General features: G+C 42.6%; 1 protein-coding gene across 8 annotated transcripts in view; it reads left to right on the forward strand.

The window, feature by feature from the left end:
• SULF1 (sulfatase 1) overlaps positions 1 to 25,105 on the forward strand; it is a 162,582-nt gene that overhangs the window by 106,991 nt on the left and 30,486 nt on the right. For 7 of the 8 annotated variants that reach the window (XM_004274944.3, XM_049700459.1, XM_033437540.2 and 4 more), the window contains 7 exons: positions 5,464 to 5,615; positions 8,034 to 8,203; positions 19,249 to 19,399; positions 20,339 to 20,514; positions 22,237 to 22,365; positions 22,619 to 22,675; positions 23,458 to 23,587. In XM_004274944.3, the coding sequence (XP_004274992.1) occupies positions 5,464 to 5,615; positions 8,034 to 8,203; positions 19,249 to 19,399; positions 20,339 to 20,514; positions 22,237 to 22,365; positions 22,619 to 22,675; positions 23,458 to 23,587 (965 nt within the window). Of the gene's footprint in view, positions 1 to 5,463; positions 5,616 to 8,033; positions 8,204 to 19,248; positions 19,400 to 20,338; positions 20,515 to 22,236; positions 22,366 to 22,618; positions 22,676 to 23,457; positions 23,588 to 25,105 lie in introns of those variants that run through there. The other variant, XM_033437545.2, reaches the window with a different exon arrangement.

The following is a 25,105-nucleotide window of genomic DNA, read 5'->3' on the forward strand; positions in this document are numbered from 1 at the left end:
GGGCTCGTCCAAACACTTAGCTATGAATAGAAAACGGATGATATACACTCAGGAAAATAAATTCTGATGTGCCCATTAGTAAATCAGAAAAATTAAAAATTGGAAGACTAAAATGGCAGTGATAATGAGCTACATAATTTAAATTCATCTTTGATGGGAAAATACTGACACGTCTCAGACTATTAGGAAGTAGAGATGTCTCTGTGACAATAATTATCGATCCAACCAGGGACAGAGACCCATTTGAAAATCCACAGATAAGCACATCAGGATGACAGACATCTTAGGAAGTCAAGAGAATTGGTGAGTAGGTATTAAACCAGCATATTTATGAGCCACTAAACTAGTTGGGGAGGTGGGAGGAGCCAATATATAACAATTTTAATGTTTTCCTAATAATGCATACGTTATTTGGAACATTTAGCTGAGAACCTAAGAAAAATAATGACGGAAACTGAACTATGTATTATACATAAATACCCATCTAGAGAAAAGCACAAAGCAGCAATCAGTTTTATGAAGAGCAACTCAGAGAAGACAAATTACTAAGAGGCTTATTTTGGGAGGCATCCAGAATACATGGATTGAAATGAATTGAATTGATCCAATATTGTATTTACCATTGTGTGACATGATTTTTCTTTTTCAGAACCAAGGCGTATTTTTGGACTGGCTGTAACTTAAATTTTTCTAACTTTACTCATGGAAAATATGAGTCTACAACAGCTTAACTGTTTAAGAAGGGAAAATACAGTAACGTGTCTATTGCATTTTATGTTCTAAGTATAGTGGGAATGATACTGGATTATCTATCATAAAAAGGAAAATTCTGCCTATCTGCTCAAAAAAGTTTTAGTTTAAATTTCTTGTGAGGGTATAGACATGAATGTAAAACCTGGCATAAATGTTAAGGTAAGAGTAATAACCCATGGGTTTTTTTTAACATCTTTATTGGCGTATAATTGCTTTACAATGATGTGTTAGTTTCTGCGGTATAACAAAGTGAATCAGCTATACATATACATGTACCCCCGTATCTCCTCCCTCTTGCATCTCCCTCCCACCCTCCCTATCCCACCCCTCTAGGTGGTCACAGAGCACCGAGCTGATCTCCCTGTGCTCTGCAGCTGCTTCCCACTCGCTATCCATTTGACATTTGGTAGTGTATAATAATCCATATTGGAGAGGTAGCATCAAGTGTTAGAAAAAAACCCTGAACCGAATGGTGGAGAATTGGAGTCACATCCTTACTCTGCCTTAAACTTGTTTTGAGAACTTGTCCAGCCCAGTTTTCCAACCTATATAATGCAGAGATTTTTTTCCTGTCCATTTTTGCTATCACTGTAATCATATTAATTCCTTTAAAAATGGTAGTGTTCAAATTATAATCATAATACAGTATACGTAAAATCACAGGTGAATGAAATTTTAGTCCTACTAATTCTTCTTCATATCACTGGAGTGAAAGGGCCAATATTTAATAGAGACCCGCAATAAAAATTTTTGGAGAGAATTCTTTTTGTAATAAAACAATGTAGACAAGTTAATCAATTTTCTAGTTTCGTGTCTTTTTACATTACAGAATTTATTTATGTTACTTATAGCAAGTATATTTATTTATTCTCTGAGATGTTTTAAAATGTAGAGTTCACTGAAAGTAAGACAAAGTAATATTCTTATCTTTATGAATTATGGCATTATTGATTTTTGTTAAGTACACAAACATAAGATATAGCATACCATAGTATGCTATTTATTGAGCCACACTATGCTTAGAACTATACTAGACATTGGTGTATAAAGAGCTGTAAAGTAAGATTCCTGTCTTTGCTACACTTACAATCTAGTTGGGGAAGCCAGACTCACGTGCACGAGGTCACCTAAGAGTATATCATAATTTTAACTTGGTTCAAAATTATGTAAATTTTTAGTTACTACCAGTGAAGTCCTGCCACCCCAAATCTAATAATACATGGAATAAAAGCTCATTTAGTATATCATTTGTTATATTCGATAAGATTTGACTTCCCTACAGCATCAGAAATCTTTTGTCTATGTGCGTACTATCGCCGACATAAAAATAAATGTTTTTGCCTCAAATGGCTCAAGGGAATTTTTCTAAGTATTATGTAACAGGTAGTCCCGGACAGAAGTTGCATGGCCTAAAGTCAACAATCATTATAATCAGGTCTTCCTGATCATTCTCCCTGTCACCCAACGACCCCCTGCCACCTTCTTAAACAGCTGTGAAGGGAAGTGTTTAATGGCCCAGAGAAAAGAATGATACAGAAGGAGGGGTAGGTGGTGTGTTAGTGACATATTCAGACAGTTAAGTTGGGTTGAATTGCCAGTGGCAAAGGATACAAAAACTTCAAACCACACCCAATATAATGGCAATATGGGTGAGAAAATGTAGTTCATCTTAGGGAGGGAGAAAGAGATTTAATACATCTGGAGGAAAATAATTAGAAGCCCAGATAATCAGTTGCAGAGCACTGCCGGGAAGCGTAATGTTGAAAGAGGCCAGGGGTGATTACAAATGAGCCTCGGTCTTAGGAGGCAACCAGAAAGGCCGAGTAACTTGAAGCTGACAACGCTGGGTGCTGCCTCATGACGCACGAGGTCCCCGGTCTCTCTTGGAACCAGTGTGATGGGTGAGGCAACATCTGGAATACTGAATACATTTTTTACACCCCATTAACACAAAGACACCGAAAACCTGGAGGGAGTTCTAAAGCACATAACAAGGCCTATTAAGAGACTTCAAGGAATAGTTTATAAGGGGAGGATTAAGAGAAAGGGCAATAGCCATGGCAATGGGTAGAAAACAGTCCTAAATAATCTAACGGGTAAAACAATGAGGGAAGGGCAGGAATGACTTGTTATGGCTTCCCTGAGAGGAAAAAAAAAAACAGAGAGAGAACAGAACTAAAAGTAGCAGGAAAAGAAAAAATCTAAAAACTAATTAAGCACGAAAATGTCAGCCAGTTGGGGGAGAAATTTGTTGCCACAAAGTAAATCAGGTTGGGGAAGAAAACTGTGTAACCTCTCCAGCAATGTTTTCAGATGCACAAGTGCAGAACTCTAGAACAGGATTTCCTTGCATTGCAGGAGGGTAAATTATTTAAAATCAGAGCACAGATCATTGAAAGGCTAATGATCATAGCCATAGTCATCATAATACTGGCAGTGGCAGCATTTAATAAGCCCTCGTTATGTGCCAGGTACTGTTTTCAGTGCTTTACATATGTATTCATTCTTTTTAGTCCTCACAACGATCATACCACTATTACTGTTATCATCTTCATGTTTTTCCAGAAGGGGAATTGGAGGTAGATGGAGGTTAAGTAACTTGCCTCCGGCAGGATAGCTGACAAATAACAGAGCCGGGATTTGAACCCAGGCAAGCTCCAGGTTTTATGTTGCAAACCACTATGATCTTTTACAAAAAGAGAGAAAAGTGGGGAAAAAAACCCTGGGGAGAGGAGCAGGCCAGGGGAAAGAGCTGGACTTGAGGTTATTAAGTGAAAGTCTTCTGGAAACAGTCCCATTCTGAAGTCATGCTGGTGGGGTGTGGCTTTGGTCCGCCGCCTGTGACTCTTAAATCACGTTGCCTTTTGTCGGAAAGGAAAATCATCTTGTGGTTCGATGTGAAAAGGTGGTTAGTCTCTGAAGACGAGAACCCCTCATTAGAAGAATTTCTACTGCTCAGAGCCAGCTCAGAGGGAAACCCTGAGTCATAGCTGACATGAGACCCTCTGACATTTTGTCCCACACCCGTCCATCTGCTCAGGGACCCTGGCAGAATCCTCAAGCAGTGGGTGTTTGGCTAATTGACCACCTGATTGATTTACTCATTTGCAGATTCAACATATAAATATTCATTCAACAAATAAACATTGCTGTGTTTCTCAGACTTGAGTCAGCCCTTCAAAGAAAGTAAATCCAATGGGAAGTGTCAATTTTTCTAACTCTGAAGCTCTCCTCTATGAAAATATTTAGACCAAATCAACTTTTTTTTAAAAAAAAATCATAGCTCAATTGAAAACACAACATTTAACAAGTCCAGAACAGGTACCATCCCCAGAAGACATGGGGCTCCATGAAGCCCAGTTCAAGAAACAAAAATTCATGCAGCCCCTAGACTACATGCAAGGATGAGGGAAGGGAGGTCCACAGGTCGAGGCAGTGTTTGCCCTCAAAACCCTTACAGTTTAAGGGAGATTAGGTTTCTACGTGAACATAACTATACCACCAGGAAGAGAGGGAAGACAGCTTCAGAGCCACAGAAGTAAAGTGCTGTGGGATCGGGGCGAAGACTGGAATTGAAATGGCTTCTGCTCTGGGCTGATTCATACAGAGGGTGGCAGAGAATAGCACAGGCAAAGGTGGAGAGGTGGAAACCAGAACAAGTAAAGGCAGCACGTTGACTGGAGAGAGGGACGATTCACAGAGACGTGCAAGATGGGGTCGGAGGCAAGGAAGGGCTTGGATGGCAAGGTGTCAAACTCAATGTGATCCTGCAGGCGAGGGGGGGCCATCCAAGATCATGAGAAGGTGATGTGACCCGAGCTGGTCTTCAGGAAGCTGGCAGTGAGAATGGAAAGACCCTGGAGCCTGCATAGGAAAGCCGGTCAGGAGACAGTGGGCCTCCATGAGGGGTGTCAAGTAATCAGGAAACAGGGACAGATCCCAGAGCTCCGACCCCACTGTTGCACAGCAGCCTTTCTTGGGTGTGACCATGCCAAAGTTACAAATGTGAAGGCCTTCCAGTGGCCTTTTCAACGAGCAGTGGAGCTTTTGTAGCACATATACCTCTATTTTACTATAATTCTATGAAAGTTAGTCGTCTAGGTTGTGACTCCATGTTGCTAGAATTTTTGATTATCAGTAATAAACACATTTGCAAAATACATATAATGCAAACACCGAGGACATAAAATACATGTGACATAAAAACCCTGACCGCGTCCCATGATAAACGGAGTTTACTACGGTTCCCTGGCTGGGAAAATGTGTACTGTCCTGACAGGCAAAAACAAAGACAAGTTTTTCAATAGTGTTTTTGAAATTCGCAGCTCTCCAACAGTTAGAAGACTTATTTTATCACAAAGACAACTTTCAGTATTCCAGATTTCATACTGGCTACTTCTCTGATTGTTATATCAACTTAACAAAAAGGTACATTCTGCTTTTATCACTTGCACTCAGAGTATCATGATCATGGTGGTGATTTTTATAATCCGTGTACTTGGGCACTACTTTTATTTATTCAAAAGGAAAATGTGTATGTGTCACTTTGCTAAAGGTTCAGAGTATTACATGCATGTTATTCTGGCATCCACTGTTACCAGGTTAACTTTTGTCTCACTGCCTTTTTTTTCAAGTCATAATTTCACGTTGATGCATTTAGTTACGCTTAATCATTTCACGTGAGAAAATAATCCTTTTTTCCCATTGCAGCCTTTTTTGGAAAATACCTCAATGAATATAATGGCAGCTACATCCCTCCTGGGTGGCGAGAATGGCTTGGATTAATCAAGAATTCTCGTTTCTATAATTACACTGTTTGTCGCAATGGCATCAAAGAAAAGCATGGATTTGATTATGCGAAGGTAATTTTCGGGCACTTCTACACTGCATCAATTTACTTTGTGCATAATGGGGGAAAGCCATTTTCAGTGTGTTAGCCCATACAGTAGATTGGCTTTCTACATTCTCACAGTATTAGAATGAGAAATTTTAAGGTAATTTTAAACTCCAGGCAAGAAAAAGGCTCTCAAGGAGCACTGACTTTGAATAGCGATTTTTTTTCCCCCATTAGGATGAAAGGCAATCAGCCTTTGATGAAAGTATTATCAGAAAAATCATAGATGCCTCCACTCTGTCTTGGGATAATTTTGGGGTTTTTCCTCCTCTAGAGGACTTATCCACATAATCATATGTTCATCTCATGCTGTTTTGCTTTTCACTGGGGTGAAAGTATATTCTGTCTGTGGCTTCCAATGTAGATGTAAGAATAACAGCAGACAAGTGCACTAATCAAAAGTTGAGAAACCACGTTCTTTGCTTTCACTCCTGTCTGATCGCACTTTGATATTGACAAGGACACCTGCCCCATGGCAGCTAGAGTCCACAAAAGTCTGTTAAGGCTGTCAGTCCTAGGATTTCCAAATCAGTTCATAGAAACTGGAAGGGACATGCCCCACGATTCAATCCTAGGATTTCCAAATCAGGTCATAGAAAATGAAATGGACATGTCCCATGGTTCTCTAACAAATGGATCCCAGATTAGAGTTTGTAAAAGTCACACAGGTTTTGTGATTGCCAACTTAAAACTATTTCCAGATCGCAAGAGTGGAGGGGAAAGCATCTTTGAATTTAGCCTGCTAATTAGCCTAAAATGCCTTCTTCCCTCCTAGCCATATCCATCTCTTCCTCATTTATCTAAAAGAAGCCGAGAATCTGCTCTATCTAGCACAGGTCACTACGAAACAGCTCTTGGTAGAAGTCAGAGAGAGGAGACTTGATCGAACTTTGGCACATTGCTGTCTTTCCACTTGGCCTGATTTGAGCACAGGGGACTTGGGGTGAGGGTGTATGTCTCACTCTTTCATACCCTTCAGAAAACAACGCATGCAAATGAATGCGTATTAGCAATTCACAAACATTGCTAATAGGTTTCCAAACTCATCAAAGTTGAGAGCTGGCAGGGACCTTGGAGGCAGATTTGAGCACTGTCCTACCAAGTGCAGTCATTGTCACTGCTCATTTTTTATCTTGTGGGGATGCTTGTCATGCTTCTGTTCAAGCTATTAACCCTTCTTGCCCTGTTGTCCTAAGGAGAGCAAAGTAATCAAGATTCCTTCCAAAGACTAAATCAGCGTAACTTGCCCATTATCACAGCTGATTAAGTGTCAAAGACAACTGTGTCAAAAAGAATATGTATCTTTTTTTAGGGAGGAAAGGAATGAAACAGACACTCCCATGGATGAAGGTGTTAGCCTGTGGACTTGTCCTAACAATGACACAGATTTGGTCCCTTGGGCACTGCTTTTGCAGCTGTTCTGGTCCTTGAATCTACATGTGATTAGTCATGCCTAGAAGCCTCTGACGGTGCACATTGCCTAGGCACTTTCTGAATAAACTTTATACCGGAGTTCCAGGCCAGTGATACACACTTAGAGGAAGCAGGTGTTTTAAGTTTTCATTTTTTCTTTTTTATTCCATTTCTTCCCCCTCTTCCCCTTATTGCTTTTGCATCAGCCCCTGGGACTGCCGGTTTAAGTTATTTTATTAACAAGTCAGGCTCTAATCCCAACAGCTGGGTAATTTTAGTTGTGCAATTAACAGTATAATCTGCTGGAGATCAACTGCTCCCCATACTGAGTGTTTCAAATAAACTAACTGATAAAATGTTGCCACTTTTCCCTGGGCACCCAGATTTTGGCCACGCCTTTCATTAGCATTTATTATGTAATGCTCACAGGTGAATTTTTAATTTAAGGAAAAGATCTTTTCTTTTGTTTGTGCATTTATGCGTGTGTGTGTATGCCTGTGTGTGTCTGTGTGTGTGTGTGTTCTGCAACTGTGAATTTGTAGTGGGCGTGGGTGTTTCCTGCCCTTGAAGTAATTAAATTTTTTTTGTCAAAGAATTACATCAGCGAAACCTGAGAATGAAATATGTATCCGGTGTTTCATGTGCTGGAGCATTTGTATTGCCAGATCTGATCATTATCTTGGGCAAACGGGGACTTGACCCTTTTTTTTTTTTTGGCTAATTCCTAAATTGCACATTATTTTTTAAAAAAGGTTTGTGCACGTTACCCCTTTAGCAAACCCAGCAGGTAACTGCCAGCTGATGTCCTCTGTCTCCGGAAGATGTTTTGCCCCTTTGGGAAGTAGTTTCCCTTCCTGCTTAAGATCTTACCTCCTCGTTCAGTGCGTTGCTTCTGAGGGAAAGCAGTATTCAAATGTGATCTGATGAATGTCACCTTTTGTAATTTTTGTTTTGTGTCAAATATATGTTTCAGGACTACTTCACAGACTTAATCACTAACGAGAGCATTAATTACTTCAAAATGTCTAAGAGAATGTATCCCCATAGGCCCATTATGATGGTCATCAGCCACGCGGCGCCCCACGGCCCCGAGGACTCAGCCCCACAGTTTTCAAAACTGTACCCCAATGCTTCCCAACACATGTGAGTAACAACCTCAGCTCCGGGACCTGCCGAACGCGGGCCCCGCCTTTGCTCCCCATCTCGCTCCTCCCCTGCACCCCGTTTCCTTCCACGCGGCACCTCCACGAGACGGGAACACCGGCTTCTGCCCCGAGACCACGGAACAGGAAGACCCTGAACTCAAGGGCTTGTCGAGGTGCTTTGATTAGGAATCACATCCACATTTGTAAGCGGCTAAACGAAAAGAGAGAGAAGCATGCGGGGTGAATGGGGGGCGATTTTGATCAAGGGTTTCCTTCAGTTGTCTTAAATAATATTCACAAATGTGATCTAATCATAATAGTGATCAAGCAGTGTGTTTCTCATAGCAGCTGGGTGGCAACCCCTGGTCTGGTTATAAAAACCCGGGTGGATTCCCTGGGCATGGACTGTTGCAGCTTTGCCGCAGATGTGCAATTAGCATTGCTACAGAGGCAGCTGGAGTGGGCTTGCCCGAGAGGCCTTCTCAGGTCAGGCTTTCAAATAACCTGATGTTTCTTTTTAAGAGGAGGGGGTGGGGAGGCACAGAGTAGAGGGCTGATGGCATACAGGGACAGGACAGAGAGCAGAGAGCTGTAATGTGCCTATCATTCTCACTAGCCAAAGTCGATGCTTAGGCAGCAGAGGACGTGATTTTGATTTTCACTCTGTCCGCACACTTTCTTCTTATCCATTGCAATAATGCACAGTCTTCTACGCAGAGCAGCTGGCTCTGTGTCTGCTGAAAGTTTGACCGCCAGAGAGGTAGGGAACAGGGTACTGGTGTGTTTCCTTCGTCACTAAACCTCCGGAATACATTCTTCATCTGTTTGTGCTTAAATATCATCCCTTTTCATCCACGCTGATTTTCTATCTGTGATCCCAGACAGAACAAAAAAAAAAAGATTAAATGTACTTCCTTACGGAAAGAGGTAAGTAACTACGGAAGGCATTCTAGTTGCTGGTCAAGACATATCCCTGGAAAACTTTTTCTTTTTATTCTTATTTTTTATCTTATTATAACTAATAAACTGCTGGCTCCTGGTCAGTGGTACTTAGATCCTCTCTATCGTATCAAGTGACTTAGAAAGAAAGAAAGACAAGAACTGACAATACGTATGAAGCCAGGGTGGGTGTCCTACTGAGCATGCCCAGGAACTTGGAGGGTGAGTGTTTTGATGCATAAAATATTGTCGACAAAGAAGGTTGCCCCAGCATCTGGGGAATACGGTCTGGATGAGCCATTGTGCTTTGGAATCAACCCTGTGGATGGATATACAAGCCTCTGAAAACCTACCCTACATATAGCTATGCAACTGAATTCATGAATGAAGCCCAAGAGTGGTGAGTGGCTCTCCATTACCAATCACTTGCAAATTTAGTAACCAGCTGGTTCAGTGAGAGAAAAAGGTTTTTGCAGGCTTCTTCCATGCCCTGGGACCCACCTTTCTCTTTTCTTTTGAGTCAGAAATCGCTCCCTTTGTTGCGTTAACAGAATCTCAGCCTAAGGTGATTTTCCACAACTGTAAACTTCACTGATGTTTTCCCAAATTTGAGGACAAGGGGTTGACAAAATGTGTTTTACGGCTCCTTAGAAGTCAGCCTGCCTTTGAAGCTTCAGGGCAAGGTCCTGAGCCTACAGGAAAATCAGCCACAGGTCAAGAGGTTCTGACAGCTCAGCGGCATGCACAGACAGCAGTGCAGGACCAGAGGAATCTGCAAAGTTCTCGGGGCCTCAACAATAGCTTTTTTTTAAAAAAAAAAAAAAAAAAAAAAGCATCTCTGATTGCAGCAATTTAAAATTCTAATAGTTCCACAAATATTTATGGAGCGCCACCTGTGACATTGTACAACACAGCAGGGATATAGGCACAAGGAAGACACAATTGCTAACCCTGGAGACCCAATGAACTAGGACAGAGGTTGGCACAGAGGGGCCAAATCCAGCTTGCCACCAGTTTTTATAAATAAAGTTTTATTGAAACACAGCCATGCTCATACAGTTAGGTATTGTCTATGGCTGCTTTTGCAATACAACTGTGGAGTTGCGTAGTTGCCGCAGATACCGTATGGCCTACAGTGCGTAAACTATTTACTGTATGATTCTTTACAGATAAGTTTGTCCTGGTCCCCTGCTCTAGGGGGTAGTGTCCAAATAGTCTTATCAGCAGCAGGCCCAGCAGTAAGTACTAGAGCAGGGATCCCAGGGGCTGTGGAAGTTTGGAGGAGGAAGCATGCACATCTTTTAGAGGAACAAGGAAAACTTCAGGGCCCAGAAGGCATTCAAAGTGGGCCGCAAAGGATGGGCAAAATTTCTGCAGCTGATATGCAGAGATTGGGTAGATGATTTCAGGAAGAGAATATGGCGTAGAAAAGTGGTCACCATGTAAATGAGGCCATCTAAGATGTGACCTAGGAAAGCAATAAGGGATAAAGCTAGAAAGAGAAATTCACAGAATATTGAGAATTTGTGTAATTTGTATGTAAGCATAAGCAGAGTGTCACTGGAGGCCATGTAGTAAAGGTAGAATGACGTCATATGTGAGTTGATCATTTTCTCATGCAAAGTTTCCATTATTCCTCTTTAATGCAAATGAACCCCCTGTGTGCCTTCGTAGTGATTCTACTAAGTGAAATCTGCACATGGCAGAGTGGAAAGTTCTCAGGCCTTGGAGCCAGGCAAGCGTAGGTTCCTATCTCAGCTGTCCTCGCTGAGCCTGTGGGCCATTTCTTTAAGCTCTGAGAACCTGCATTGTCTCATCTGTAAAATGGGAGTAATAACTAGCACCTTGACGTGGTGTCATGAGTGACAATTAAAAGGGGCCCCACCTTGGGCCTGGGACACAGAAGCCACTTCATAGATGCTAATTCTCATTGATCCTTTCTGTTAAGACAAACCATAAAAAACAGTTCTTTCTGGATTGGATCTTTCTTGACCTACAAAAAGTGCTGCTTCGTTTGGTTCAACTTAACGTTCGGGGAAAGCAGCTAGAGAAAGGACGAGTTGATACTTGTCCGTGGTGCCTTGACAAGTCTGTTGACTAGCTAAGACCCGCATTGATGAGGCTGTCACACCTGGCTATTCTAAAAACACAGAAGCAGCAGCCTGGGCTGTGTTATCTTTGCCAGGTGCAAAATGTGCTATAGGCTAGTGCTAGTTTGGAGAACACTCTTGGCCACAGAAGATGAAAATTCACACCGCGGGATGAGCGATTCAGCTTCTGTTTGCTGCTGAGCTTGGGGCTTCGTGCACCTAGAATGGGGAGATCCGCTGTGTCTCCTGCAGCCCTTAGAAGCATTGAATTCGGGCATCTTTGTTGTAAATGTCTCCCCGGCTGCCGCTGGAGGAAAGGGCTGGAGAGAGTCCGTGTGCGTCTCTTGTCACTGTGAGTGACTGCCCAGGTTCACAGTTCAGTCCGCACACAAAAGGAGTGAGACAAATTGAAGGCAAGCTTTCCATTGTGGCGCTCGGAGCTCCTGAATGGCTGGTTTCCTTAGCGAGAACAACAGCAAGGCATTCAAGCAAAGGGATGCAAGAAGTTAAGTGCTTTGCAGAGATATTCGGCAGGCCCTAGGAAAGCAGAACGAGAAGCTGCAGGCTCTCCCCTTTCGGCAGGGGGATGCAAGCCATGTGAGCGCTCTCCTTGAGGTCACCTTCCTTGGTGGTCAAGCATTTTCCAGATGCCTTTCATCCGCCTTGGGTTAGAGCTATCTGACCCCCTCAGCCTGCAGCGAATGTATCAGGTTTCCATGGTGTTCGCCGTTCCAACAAAGGAAGGAAGCCAGTCCAATATTGCGGCTAGAGGTTATGCCAGCCGGCTAAGAATGAGAACAGATTACAGACGGACGGAAGACACTGTTTGATCAGACAGTGGCTCAGCCACTCCTGGCCTCTGAGAGTTCTGAGGGAGCCTCCGTCATGATAATCACCTATAATCACCGTTACCATAGAAACCTTCACTATGGCTGCGACCCTACTGCACTTCCCAGTAAATTCTCTCCCCCGTATCCTCACAGTAATGCTCTAGCCTCATCCTCACTTGGCATTGCTTTTCTCTCCTGGCCTCAGTGATGTGATAATATGCACCTGTGGACAAAAGCCTTTATGAGAAAGGAGATTCCATTTATCTTCCCGATGATTCTATGAAGGGCTCAGACTTCCTGAATACTTTCCTACCAACTACGCATCTATGAACTTAAAAAATTTTTTTGTTCCAATTCAACAGTTCTTTCTTTCCGTCCCTGGAAATGTGTATGACTGTACACACACACACGCACACGCACACACACAGAGGTTCATGTGAAATCTAAAATTTCGGTAGAACAGTCCACATCCACTAAGTTGCAGGAATTGTTCTGACAGTGGAGTTTGGGATGGACACGGCATGTCAAAGGGAAAACTACATCTGCGTAAGCCTCAGGACAGTTTTCGAAACAACTTTGTTATCTAAAGTTGGAAAGAAATGTCTTGCCTTAAAAAGAATGTGCACGTTCTCCCTCATTTCTTCCACAAATACATAAAAGGATACGCTTTCGAAGATGAGAGAGTTTTAAATCCCCCATAAACATTTGTGATTGGGGCAGAATTCATTGCTCCCTTTCCTATATTCCCACTCTCTTCTTCTCTCTATGTTTACTACATATCCCATTGCACTGGCTGTTTACCCAGATCCCCGAAGTGCAATCGCACAAGTCCAGGGGGCCGTATTCACACTCAGTATCACGTGAATGGTGCCCTGCTGCTAGGCAAGGTCGCTCTTTCCCAAAGGCAGGACCCAGCGGTCCATCTCTACCTCTCGTTGTCTGGTGAGCACAGCTCCTGTTGTTCTAGTTGTACAATACATTTTTGTTTAGCAAATGAGTAAACATATTAACCCCACCAACTAGCTGACATTAAGACACTATTTTAACTAGTATGAAAATAGTTGAACAATCAGTTTTATAAATTAAATGAGTACCTAGAGATAGTATAATTCCATAAATTTTTAGATTAAAAAAATGAATACCCAAAGTTTATTTTTTTTTAAAAAAAAGACCCAAATAGCTTTGCCCAGGTCACATAAGTAGATAGGGACAAAACTGGAGCCCAAACTCGACTCTCTTGGACCCTAGATCTTTCCACTACACCGGGCTTGTTCAGTACCCATCACAGTCACAATTAATAGGAGAAGAGTTCCCTACGTATGTCTTTGCACAATTAGAATTGGAGTTTGCAGCATCATTGGAAGACTCTTTAAATTAGTTTTATGATATGCCTTTTTATTTTAAAGTTTTATGATTTATCTATAATCAAGATCATTTGGTATTATCCTGCATGTGTTCAAATATTACCCACCTAAAGACATTTGAACTCAAATGGGGAAGATCTCCAAGAAGTCAATTAAATTAAATAAGTTTAATTTTAGTGAAAGCTGAGATGGTGTGGCCTGGGAGATTAAGTCTAGAATTTCCAATATAATGCTTTGAGTGTGTGCGTCTTAAATCTGTACAACTAACTTATTCTGGGAATCGAGACCTATTTCTCAGTGAGTGATTATCCTGCTACCAATAAGGGTATTAAGAGTTAGGATTTTTGTTGTTGTATGAGACTAAATAGCAAATGAAGAAAACATGTTCAAATACAAAACGCTCAAAATATATTTATTTTCTGTGGGGTGACAGCAAAGACCATCAGTGGTACAAATGAACTGCTAAGTTCTTTGCATTTTGCCGCGAATGGGTTTAATATATGACACATGCATTTCTTGAAACTATTTCTGTGCTAGTAAGAATTATTCTCCCTAAACAACCACCCATCAAATAGAAAGGGGACATGATTGATTTTCAGAATTCTTATCCCTGTTATGTCAATAAGCAATACTAGCAAGAAAACCAAAGCCCGGGGAGAATTGGCATTGATGGCAAAGGTTGAACGTACAAGGCCAGTAGTCTGAGCGATCTGCGAGCTCGTACACTGAGCAATAACTCCAGACAAACAATGACTAGAGAAAAGCAATGTGCAGGGAAGCCTTGCTGGGCAAAGCTCACGTTTTTAAGTATTGGAATAATCTGTTGAGGGTTACAGGTACCTTCCTGAAAGTTAGGAGGTCTGGAGAGCATAGTTCTGGGCCAAACATGTATCTGAACAAACAACAGACCAGGCACATGTGAATGTAATTCTGACAGATTTTCGTTTTTTGAGGGTTTTTTAAAAGAAAGCAACAGAAACTCAAAAACGACAAGTTGGTCCTTTGTCCTCTCCATTTTCAAGCAAACAGCCAGTGTTATCTACTTCTTGAGGATGCCTCCAGTGTGCCCTGGAGGGTCAGACTTGATTCTGTATTTGCAACAAACATAGACACATAGCAGCTGGTGGGAGGCGTCTGAATGGGAAACAGAAGCAGCTAATATTTTATTTTATTTATTTTTTATTTTATTTATTTTTTATTTATTTATTTTTGGCTGCGTTGAGTCTTCATTGCTGCCCGTGAGCTTTCTCTAGTTGTGGCGAGCGGGGCCTACTCTTTGCTGCGGTGCGCGGGTTACTCATCGTGGTGGCTTCTCTTGTTGTGGAGCACGGGCTCTAGGCGTGTGGGCTTCAGTAGTTGTAGCACATGGGCTCAGTAGTTGTAGCTCGCGGGCGCTGGAGCACAGGCTCAGTAGTCGTGGTGCCCGGGCTTTGTTGCTCCGTGGCACGTGGGATCTTCTCGGACCAGCACTCGAACCCGTGTCCCCTGCATTGGCAGGCGGATTCTTAACCACTGCGCCACCAGGGAAGCCCTGGATCAGTGCTTTTAGTGATGGGGGTTTTGAGGTGCTTGTTGGGGATGGCAGTTCAGTGTGACATCATGGAGGGAGCAGGGGTCCCAGCATGTTCTTTCAGGGTCACCTCCATACGCTTTACTATGTCATTTGTAAAGTGGGAGTAAGATGCCCCGCCTTCTCCGGGCTGCTACAGCAAGCAGGTGAGCTGTGATGTGATAAGCTCTCTCCCAGCTACCTGTAAGTGTGGGTGTGATGTGGTCACAGCATTTGTCCTCTGGAGTCACTGACACCTCTTTGAAGCCTCACGAGAGCTCTTTGAAATCCTTGCTCCCGTTATAGAGATGAGGAAACAGAGGCCTAGAGAAAAAAGTTGCTCTAGATCACACACTAGTAAATAACAGGACTGGGATGAGAATTCAGGTCTGATTCCAAAACATTCTGGAACAATTGGATATGTGGTTTTCCACTGTTCCCTAAAACAGTTACTTGCTTCTCTGTGGCTCATGGGTCAGCCAACAGCTCCAGGCTCTGTCTGAATAATTGTAAGTCAATTCTTAGGACGGCAAGCCTTCATTATCCCTGGGGGACAGAAGGCTGCATCTTCCAGGAATTTGGCAAACCCCAGCAGGAGGCAACCACAGGTCTTTGGCAAAAGATCACTTTTCAACAACACTGTCAGTTCCAGCGACCCCCAACCTTCCACCTGCAGGTCCCTGGACAGCTGCTGTTCTGTGGGAAGCAGTGGCAGCCTGTCTTCCTTTAAAAGGCAAATGCTCATCCCCCCTCCCCCCCTGCTGAGATCCCACCTGGGATCTCATCCCCAGAGCAGGTGTGTGTGTGGGGGGGGTCATCTCCCACATCCAGAAATTAAGAAAAACAGGGGATGGGGGAAGGACAGCTTTGACAGCGGACCTGAACTCTCCCTTTTAATATAAGCCAGATTGAACATATGTCATTCTGTAAATCCGGGAGTCCAATTTGAGGCTTGTATTTGCTGCAACCTTCCCTGTTCCTCAAAGCGAGGTGGATGGAACCCTGCCAAGCACGTGAAGGTAAACGGTGGAGGACATGATTGGCCCACTGTGAGCCTGCCTTTCGGTTCCCTATTGTAATTTTTAATTGTGTTGAGTTTTTGTGGTTTAAAAAAAATCGACTAGATTTATTTTAAAATTAAGGCAAACCAACATCAAAGGCAGTAAGAGGAGAGGGTGAGGTATTATGAAGAAACCCCATGTAATCTTTTATAGCCGTATTGTTTTTCAGGGCACGTATCAGTAAGTGGTGAGGGACCTTTTGTGACCAACTTGCTCTATTTCTCTGACCTCAAACTACCCCCATGGGTGAAAATCTCTTTCCGCCAGGATTTAGATGGCCCCTCTCTCCACCTCCTCTTCTGTCTCTTAATCTAATCCTGTTTGTAAGGCGACACGCTGTGTGAAGAATAAGAAACATGGGCTTAAGTCCCTTCCTACTGCCCAGGCCCCTGAGATACAAGAGTCAGATTTGGCCCGTGGTGCAATTTTAGATATGAAGAACGCTTTCAGGCCAAAAGTGGGACCATTTGGTTCATGAGGTGTCTACTTGGTAAGGAGACGAAAGTTAATGTTGAAAGTTTCTCTTACAGAGAATGGCAAGTGATATCTGAAAGTTTGTTTTTTAATGCCATGAGATTTTTTTCAACCCATATCCTTTTATAGAATACATTTTTTTATTGGCTCATGTAGGAAACTCAGGTACGTCTTCTGTTCTGGGCACTTTAAAGTGATAGATAGATAGAGATAGAGAGATAAATATAGATAGAGGGGATAGAGATAGATGACAGATAGATATAGATAGATAATAGAGAGAGAGAGAGAGAGAGAGATAAATATAGATAGAGGGGATAGAGATAGATGACAGATAGATATAGATAGATAATAGAGAGAGAGAGAGAGAGAGAGATAAATATAGATAGAGGGGATAGAGATAGATGACAGATAGATATAGATAGATAATAGACAGACAGATATAGATAGATAATAGATAGATAGACAGACAGATTCGTTGTTCCTCAAAACAACTTTTTATTAGAGATGCTCTTATCCCCATTTACAGATGAGCAAATCGAGCTGCAGGTGCTTTTCCCACCCTACAAATCTGTCTCCTTAAAGGGGAGTTAACTTACACTTCTGAGTGTAACTTGTACACTTCTAGTGACAGTGTCTCCTGTGCTCTGTGTTATATTGGCATTTGAGCTGTGGCATTTCTGCTGGTTAACCCGCATCCTTACAGATCATCAGGGTAACTTTTTACACCAGGAAGACCAATGGTACCAAAACAGCATTTTCAAATATTAAAAGAGAGGTGCTGCAAATCCACTGGCAGAAGAAAATGTATAGTCACAGGTGGCATTTATAGAGCCCTGTGTTCATGGAAACACCCCTGTGTACACTCATGCATCTCAGAAACTCCAAGTTCCCCCATGCGAAATTCCCTCCATGACAGAACCACTGGAACACGGTCGAGGCTCCTGGACTCACCAGGCTCACAGCGACTGATTGTTTCCCTAGATTTATAATAAATGATGCCACAGGGTCACCTTCAGTCGTCATTATCCACCATCTTTCACTGATAGGATCCTCCCCAGAACAGAGACTGGTAATGAAATTTCTCGATCAACATAGACTGTTGCTTATTCTGTGAGACTGGCTCTTTGCACAGTTGTGGTTCATATGAAGAGCAATCTCAGATGCAGGAAACTCCCCTCGTTCTACTTTCTTTTCATTTTTTTAAAGTGAATGGGCTTTGGAACCAAGTCCTCGTTCTATTACCCGCTAATTTTATTAACCTGAGAAAGTTATTTATCTTTGCTAAGCCTTAGTTTTCTCGGCTGTAAAGTAGGAATGATAAACCTATATCCCAGAAGAGCTGAGCTAATTAAATGAATTGATGTGAATAAAACACTTAGCACGATACCTGACACGTGGTAAATACTCGCTAAGTTTTTAATATTTATTAAATGTTTAATAAAACATTTATTAAATGTTTAATAAAACATGAAATATTTATTTAATGTTTAATATTAAACAACGCTTATATGCTTATCAGCTAAGGAAAAGGTTCAAGTACATTATAGTGTGGCGGAGAGGTCAAATGAAAAACAAACATTTCTCACTGTGAGAATTGTTCTAGCATAGATATGTTCTTTGGGAGTGTGAGGTAGCAGCATCTAATGGTCCAGGGAGCTGAGGAATACTTCAAAGAGAAGGTGACGTGCTTTGTGCGGCCCCAGAGGAAAGTATGGACACCTCTTGGATCTCTGCAATAGATTAAATATAGGCTTGAACCACCTGTCCTAGAACAACAGAACCCACTTCCCTATAGTTAACAAAAAATTATGCCCTGCACCTATATTGATTTGTCTATAATGAATAGCTCTATTGGTAAGCATGTATATTGCTGTAGACTTGGTTATAATTCCAGAAAATCCAATTAAATTAATGGTATCTTGGGCTTCCCTGGTGGCGCAGTGGTTGAGAGTCCACCTGCCGATGCAGGGGACGTGGGTTCATGCCCCGGTCCGGGAAGATCCCACATGCCGCGGAGTGCCTAGGCCTGTGAGCCATGGCCGCTGAGCCTGCGCGTCCGGAGCCTGTGCTCTGCAACGGGAGAGGCCACAACAGTGAGAGGCCCGCGTACCACACACACACAAAAAATAATAATAATAAATAAAAATTAATTAATTAATTAATTAATTAATGGTATCTATATACAAGGTTAGGAATGAGAAAACTTCATAGAGACTAGATATGTAGGTAATCCATAAAATACCCTAGTAAATTCAAGAGAAGAAAATGTGTTGAAATTTTGATTCCTCATCATTGCACATAATGTATTAGTGACTATATTTCATAGCCTAATTAGCAATAAAATATTTCGAGTTAATATCACCATGAGAACATTCTCTTCTACATTACTGAGTTTTATCTGTAGATTTGTAACATGACCACAATCATGTTGACGTGTTTTTACACATTTTAGTCAAAGGACCCAAAGGAACTTGCACTAATTAGATTTTTAGCTGCCAGTCTTGGTCTTCTAAGTTTGAATCCATATACTTTCAGAGGGCTTGTGCTGTTTGGGGTTGTGCGGACTTCAGATCTCTAGATAAACACAGAGAGATGTATGGGAGAAAAAAAATCCCTTAGCAGTGTCTAAATTATCTTTCCTAAATTGTTATTGTTATTTCACAGCCTTTAACTTGAGATATGTCTCTAAATGGCTAAAAAGCGTATATAGTAAGACTCCTTTCTGGATATTTGCAGAACTCCTAGTTATAACTATGCACCAAATATGGACAAACACTGGATAATGCAGTACACGGGACCCATGCTGCCCATCCACATGGAATTCACAAACGTTCTACATCGCAAACGGCTTCAGACTTTGATGTCAGTGGATGACTCTGTGGAAAGGGTAAGCACACGAACTTGCCTCAGTGACAGGTTTTGGTCCAGCTCCCCTTACGTAGACCCATTCTTGCCCATCCTGTTTTTGTAGTTGTTGTTTTTCATTTTAAGAGAGAGAGTGTGTGTGTATTCAGTTAATTCATCATTGCTCCCTTATCTTGTCCCCTTTCTATTACCTCTCCATGCTTGGTTCTTGTGGAGCCAGTAGCAGAGAGGAGATACAAATCAAGACATCATAGATCAAGGGCTAGAGCCGCAAATACCTTCAGGAATTAAGCAAATAATGTAAGTAGCTAAATCAGATCCAGTATAAGGCAATAGGGAATGGTGGGGCTTGTGGTGAACTTGAAACTAAATGCCCCCATCTAAAGCAAGGAGCAACTACTCAACTTCAGCTAATTTTTGTTGTGTAAGAATGTGGATCCAGTATCAAGTCCTCTGACTTCTAAAAGAAGCCAGAAATACAAATATTTTATTTGAAATTTCCTGAATTTTAAAACATAAACCAAACAAGACATGCCTGAAGGCTGGATCTAGCTGGATCAGGCTCAGAAGTAGCCTGTTTTTAACCCTTGATAACTAGATATGAGTGATGATAGTCAAATTTGCTTTTAAATGGATTTTTCAAAGTAAAACCTTAAAGTTTGGTGGTGGAGGTTGTTTTGTGGGGTTTTTTTTTCCAAATAGGCAAACAAAACCTTTAAATAAAACGTACCAGACTCACAAAAGTTACATATTATACAAAATCAACTGTGTTATTAGACTTTTTCCCTCCAGGATTGCAGGCAACTGGAAAATGTGGGTAATGTACATGTTTGTCGGCCTTATTAAAGCAACTCTTGCCTTCTAAAAATAATGGAAAAAGGTTTGGGTGAAATCATGGCAGCACTGTTGTCATCTTACGCCATCACAATTGCTTCTGACTGGTGTCTGTGCTGTGTTTCAGCTGTATAATATGCTTGTGGAAACGGGGGAGCTGGAGAACACTTACATCATCTACACTGCCGACCACGGTTACCATATCGGGCAGTTTGGACTGGTCAAGGGGAAATCCATGCCATATGACTTTGATATCCGTGTGCCTTTCTTTATTCGTGGTCCAAGTGTAGAACCAGGATCGATGTACGTATTTCTCTGTTTCCAACATTCAGCTGTCATAGCTCGTGTACGTCTGAGATAATTCAATTACCAATCTCAGGCTCTGGTTTCCTTTCATCCAAACAAAAAGGGTGCATATAGGTTGGTAATTCAGAAGACAAAAACCTCCTCCCTGCTCCACCCCTCCCCCACTTCTGCCACCTGTTAAATTAACTAAAGTATACTCTTTCAAGAGAAAGGAAAAATAACTGTATCAGTGATTCATTCTCTCAAATTTACCAGAATGCATGAGGCTGTGTGCACAGACACAGAATGTGATCTTTAGGAACAGTATCCTTACCTTCTTTGAATCTTTTTTTAAAAATAACCAGTCCTTCCTCTTGTTTTGTTGGGGTTTTTTTTTTGCGGTATGCAGGCCTCTCACTGCTGTGGCCTCTCCCGTTGCGGAGCACAGGCTCCGGACGCGCAGGCTCAGCGGCCATGGCTCACGGGCCCAGCCGCTCCGCGGCATGTGGGATCTTCCCAGACCGGGGCACGAACCCACGTCCCCTACATCGGCAGGCGGACTCTAAACCACTGCGCCACCAGGGAAGCCCTTGTTTTTTATTTTTTAATTATTACTAAAGAATTTTTTAAAGAAAATTAAATTTTAAGAACTTTAAATAAAGTTTAAATAAATTTAAATAAATTTTAAGAAAAGAAGCCTGAAGGACTGGAATTCCATTTCTGTCACCTTAAGCAAGTCTCTGCATCCCTCTGTAGCTAGATATTCCCATCGTAAAATGGGTTTCATTTGCCCTACCGATCAAAATGTTTTGTGTAACTGTTAGTAGAGATATAGCAGGTGCTGCCCGTTAAAAAGCATCTGTGAAAAACTTCTGATATTATTATGGAAGCAATAGGAATATTCAAATGGAGGCAACTCAACCACTTAAATAAATGTGTTTTTAATCATTAAAAAAATGTTTTGTGTAAAATGAGATCATGTACATGAACAATTATGGAAAGAGTGAAAGAAAAGAGTGCAAGTAGAATTCAAAAGCTGGAATGATCCTTAAAGACCATCCAGCCTGGACCCCTGATTTCACAATGAAGACGCTCCACAGACAGTGTACGTGCCTCTCTCAGAGTCCCCGATCGTGGAGGTGGCAGCCTTGGGGCCCAGATCCCAGATATTCTGAGTCTCATCTACGAGTCTCGTCCGCTGCTGCATTCCACTGCATCCTGGGGACGAGGGGATGGCGGTAAGAAGGACTTCTTTGGAGAATGTTATCCTGTCTCTCCAGATCATTGGAAACCCCTGGGGAAGTGTCAGATCTAGAGTGACAAGGCTTTATGTTTGCAAGACTAGGAAGCATGGATTGAATTCAAGTATAAAAACCTTGTGTCCTTTTTCAGAAGGTTGATTTCGGAGCCCTAGTTCAACAGAGGAGTGGTGGACTATTGGGTTTCAGAAGAAAATACACAGCTTACAAAAACCAAATATCAGGCCACAATTTGTCGGTCAGTGTGGCCAGAGTTCCGGGGTGCAGGCATCTCTCCAGCCCTGTGACAGCCAGTTCATCTTTCTCTTGGCCCTGGTTGCTGACCACTCAGGCACCTCCCAGATGCAGCCACCGTCCCTTGGGGACCAGATGAGAGGCTGAGAAGCAGTGAAGGCCAGGGAGTCCTGGGATGGAGAAAACAGCCCTGGTGGCACCCTCCCCTGGTGCTGGGTCTGGGGCGTGACCATCTGTCCCTTTGCAGAGTCCCACAGATTGTTCTAAACATTGACCTGGCCCCTACCATCCTGGACATTGCTGGGCTCGACGCACCTCCTGACATAGATGGCAAGTCTGTCCTCAAACTCCTGGACCAGGAAAAGCCAGGTAACAGGTGCGTCAGTTTTCTTCCCCTGAGCCAGCCCTGAGCACATTGGCTCCCAGAGCTGGGCAGCAGCTAGCAGAAGTAGAGGCAAAATACCCTTTGCACCTGAGGATCACCCTTGTGAATAGCGTATGAATGGAGATGCAGTCCTGGTGTCCTGGTCTGGGGAAGTGAGAGGTGTTGCTTTAAATAAACTGTTAGCACAGATCCGTTTGGAAAAACGTCCAAATGCCAACAGTAAATATTATTATTTTGCTTTCAGGTTTCGAACAAACAAGAAGGCCAAAATTTGGCGTGATACATTCCTCGTGGAAAGAGGGTAATTATTGGTTCCTAGGGTGCTTCTGGGCACCAGTCCTAGTGGGCAGCTCTCCCTGCTGGGAATGTTTTTCCCCTTATTTTGGTTTACTAAGCGTGCAGATTTCGTAAACTTAGTCATAAGACTGAACATTTGCGACTCATCCTTCCCTGGCCAGCAGAGTAATGATTGTTGCATCAGAATTGCAAAGATGGGACCACAGCCCTTACGTGGCTCTGGATTGACAGTTGCATTTCTCCACCTCGCTTCCTAATTGGACCAGTCAATTGACTTTCTCAACCTTCTTTCCCATCTTCTGCCTGACACCCTTTTCCTTCTTTTCCTTGTGTGCCTTTACTAGTTTTGACTAGACAAATCTATGAGATTGTACCTGTTCCTGAGTCACTTCTGGGTTTGTCCTTTTGATTTATAACGCCCAGGGTCTTTGTTTTCCTCCATACTTACACTGAGAGGGAGAAAAGCATTTCTATCATTGCTTTTTAACACAAAAAGAACTTTGAGCCTGCAAAGCTAAACGTTTCTGCCCATAGTTTTGAAATGAATGATTTTGGAGGAAATGACTCTTCCTCCCCTGACCTCTCGTCCTCATAGTTCCCAGCTGGTAATTTTTTGCAAAGGACTCGTGAAATGTGGGGTTCCTGTGGTTTTACCCTTGATACCAATTTCTTGCTGCCTGGAGAAAGTGGAGTCATGTGACAGGGAGGGAAAAAGAACAGGCAGGTCTCAGCGAAGGTCATTTCAGATCCCTTCTCACAGAAGAAGCTTTTCCCTTTCTGTCAAAGGAAATTGCTACGTAAGAAGGAAGAATCCAACAAGAATATCCAACAGTCCAATCACTTGCCCAAATATGAGAGGGTCAAAGAACTGTGCCAGCAGGCCAGGTACCAGACAGCCTGTGAACAACCTGGGCAGGTGAGTGACACAGCTTTTCTGCACCATGACTCACATGCTTCTCTAATTCTAACGTAAAATATTTCAACATGTCAAATAATGTACATTTATGTATAAAGAATTTCTCCATAGCCGTCATGGAGTGCCCACTGTGACATCTTTCCCGTGACTGAGCGGTGTCTAACTGGTCCAAGCTGGGCCTTCTCATCACTGCTTGGGCTTCCTCCAACTAAAACAGATGGTGCTGGGCTTCCCTGGTGGCGCAGGGGTTGAGAGTCCGCCTGCCGATGCAAGGGATGCGGGTTCGTGCCCCGGTCCGGGAAGATCCCACATGCCGCGGAGCGGCTGGGCCCGTGAGCCATGGCCGCTGAGCCTGCGCGTCCGGAGCCTTGCTCCGCAACGGGAGAAGCCGCGGCAGTGAGAGGCCCGCGTACCACAAAAAAAAAAAAAAAAAAAAAAAAAAGACGGTGCTCTCAGAGACTTCCAAATATCAACCCAATTAGCTAGCATCCGTTCGAAATATCAGACATATGAAATGGATAGTCAGGTTAGAAAGGTCAGAGACTGGTTCCATCTGAGGAAAAAGCTCCATCCCTGGGGCCCCTCCTAACTGGCCATCAGGAGGGGTCGAGCGGCAGCTTAATCAAGATCTTGGGTAGATGACTATGTATAAACTAGCTAACTAGTGAGAGCCTAATGTAGAGCACAGGGAACTCTACTCAATACTCTGTGGTGACCTAAATGGGAAGGAAATCTGAAAAAGAGGGGATATATGTATACGTATAGCTGATTCACTTTGCCAAAATCTAACACAACATTGCAAAGCAACTATACTCCAATAAAAATTAATTTAAAAAAAGAGATCTTGGGTAGATGCTGAGCCTCTGGACAGTGAATCACCCCAAGAGACTGGGTCTCCCCATGCTGACTAAGACCAGATGTCATCTAACCCAGAGAGGCGGACAGAGTCTGCGACCAAGGTTGAAGAATGAATAGGGAAGCCATATTCTGTTTGATGATTGTTTCTACCTGTGCTCACAAAATTTCTGACATCAAATATTTCATTAGAATAAATCCTCTTCGTTAATAGAAATATTACCAGGGAGTTCAGGGCTACCCAGAACACCAACTATTACCAACAAGAACTAAAGAATTACCGTGTGATGAATCAACACAGATCTGTTTTTAAGGAAAGTGAGAACATAGGAACACAAGTTACTCTAAGCACTCTTGATGGAAATCTATGCTAGCTGGGAGAAATACACTATGTCATGATGAGAGGGACTGAATTTCTGCCTAAGTCATTGCAATTGAGAACCAAATTGGAGGAAAGAGCAAAATAACATTTATCGAGCATTTGTCTTATGCAAGACACCGCACCCAGAGTTTTATACACATTAGCTCAATTTAATCTTCACATCCGTTGAGTGAAGAAGGCGTAGACATCCTCATTTTACAACCTGGGGACCCATAAGTTTTCTGATTAAAACTCTGGTCTCTTGCTGCTTTCCAAGGTAAATTTCATTAACAAGGTGAAGA

This window comes from Orcinus orca, chromosome 17 (genome assembly GCF_937001465.1).
Source record: "Orcinus orca chromosome 17, mOrcOrc1.1, whole genome shotgun sequence".
Lineage (NCBI taxonomy): Eukaryota > Metazoa > Chordata > Mammalia > Artiodactyla > Delphinidae > Orcinus > Orcinus orca.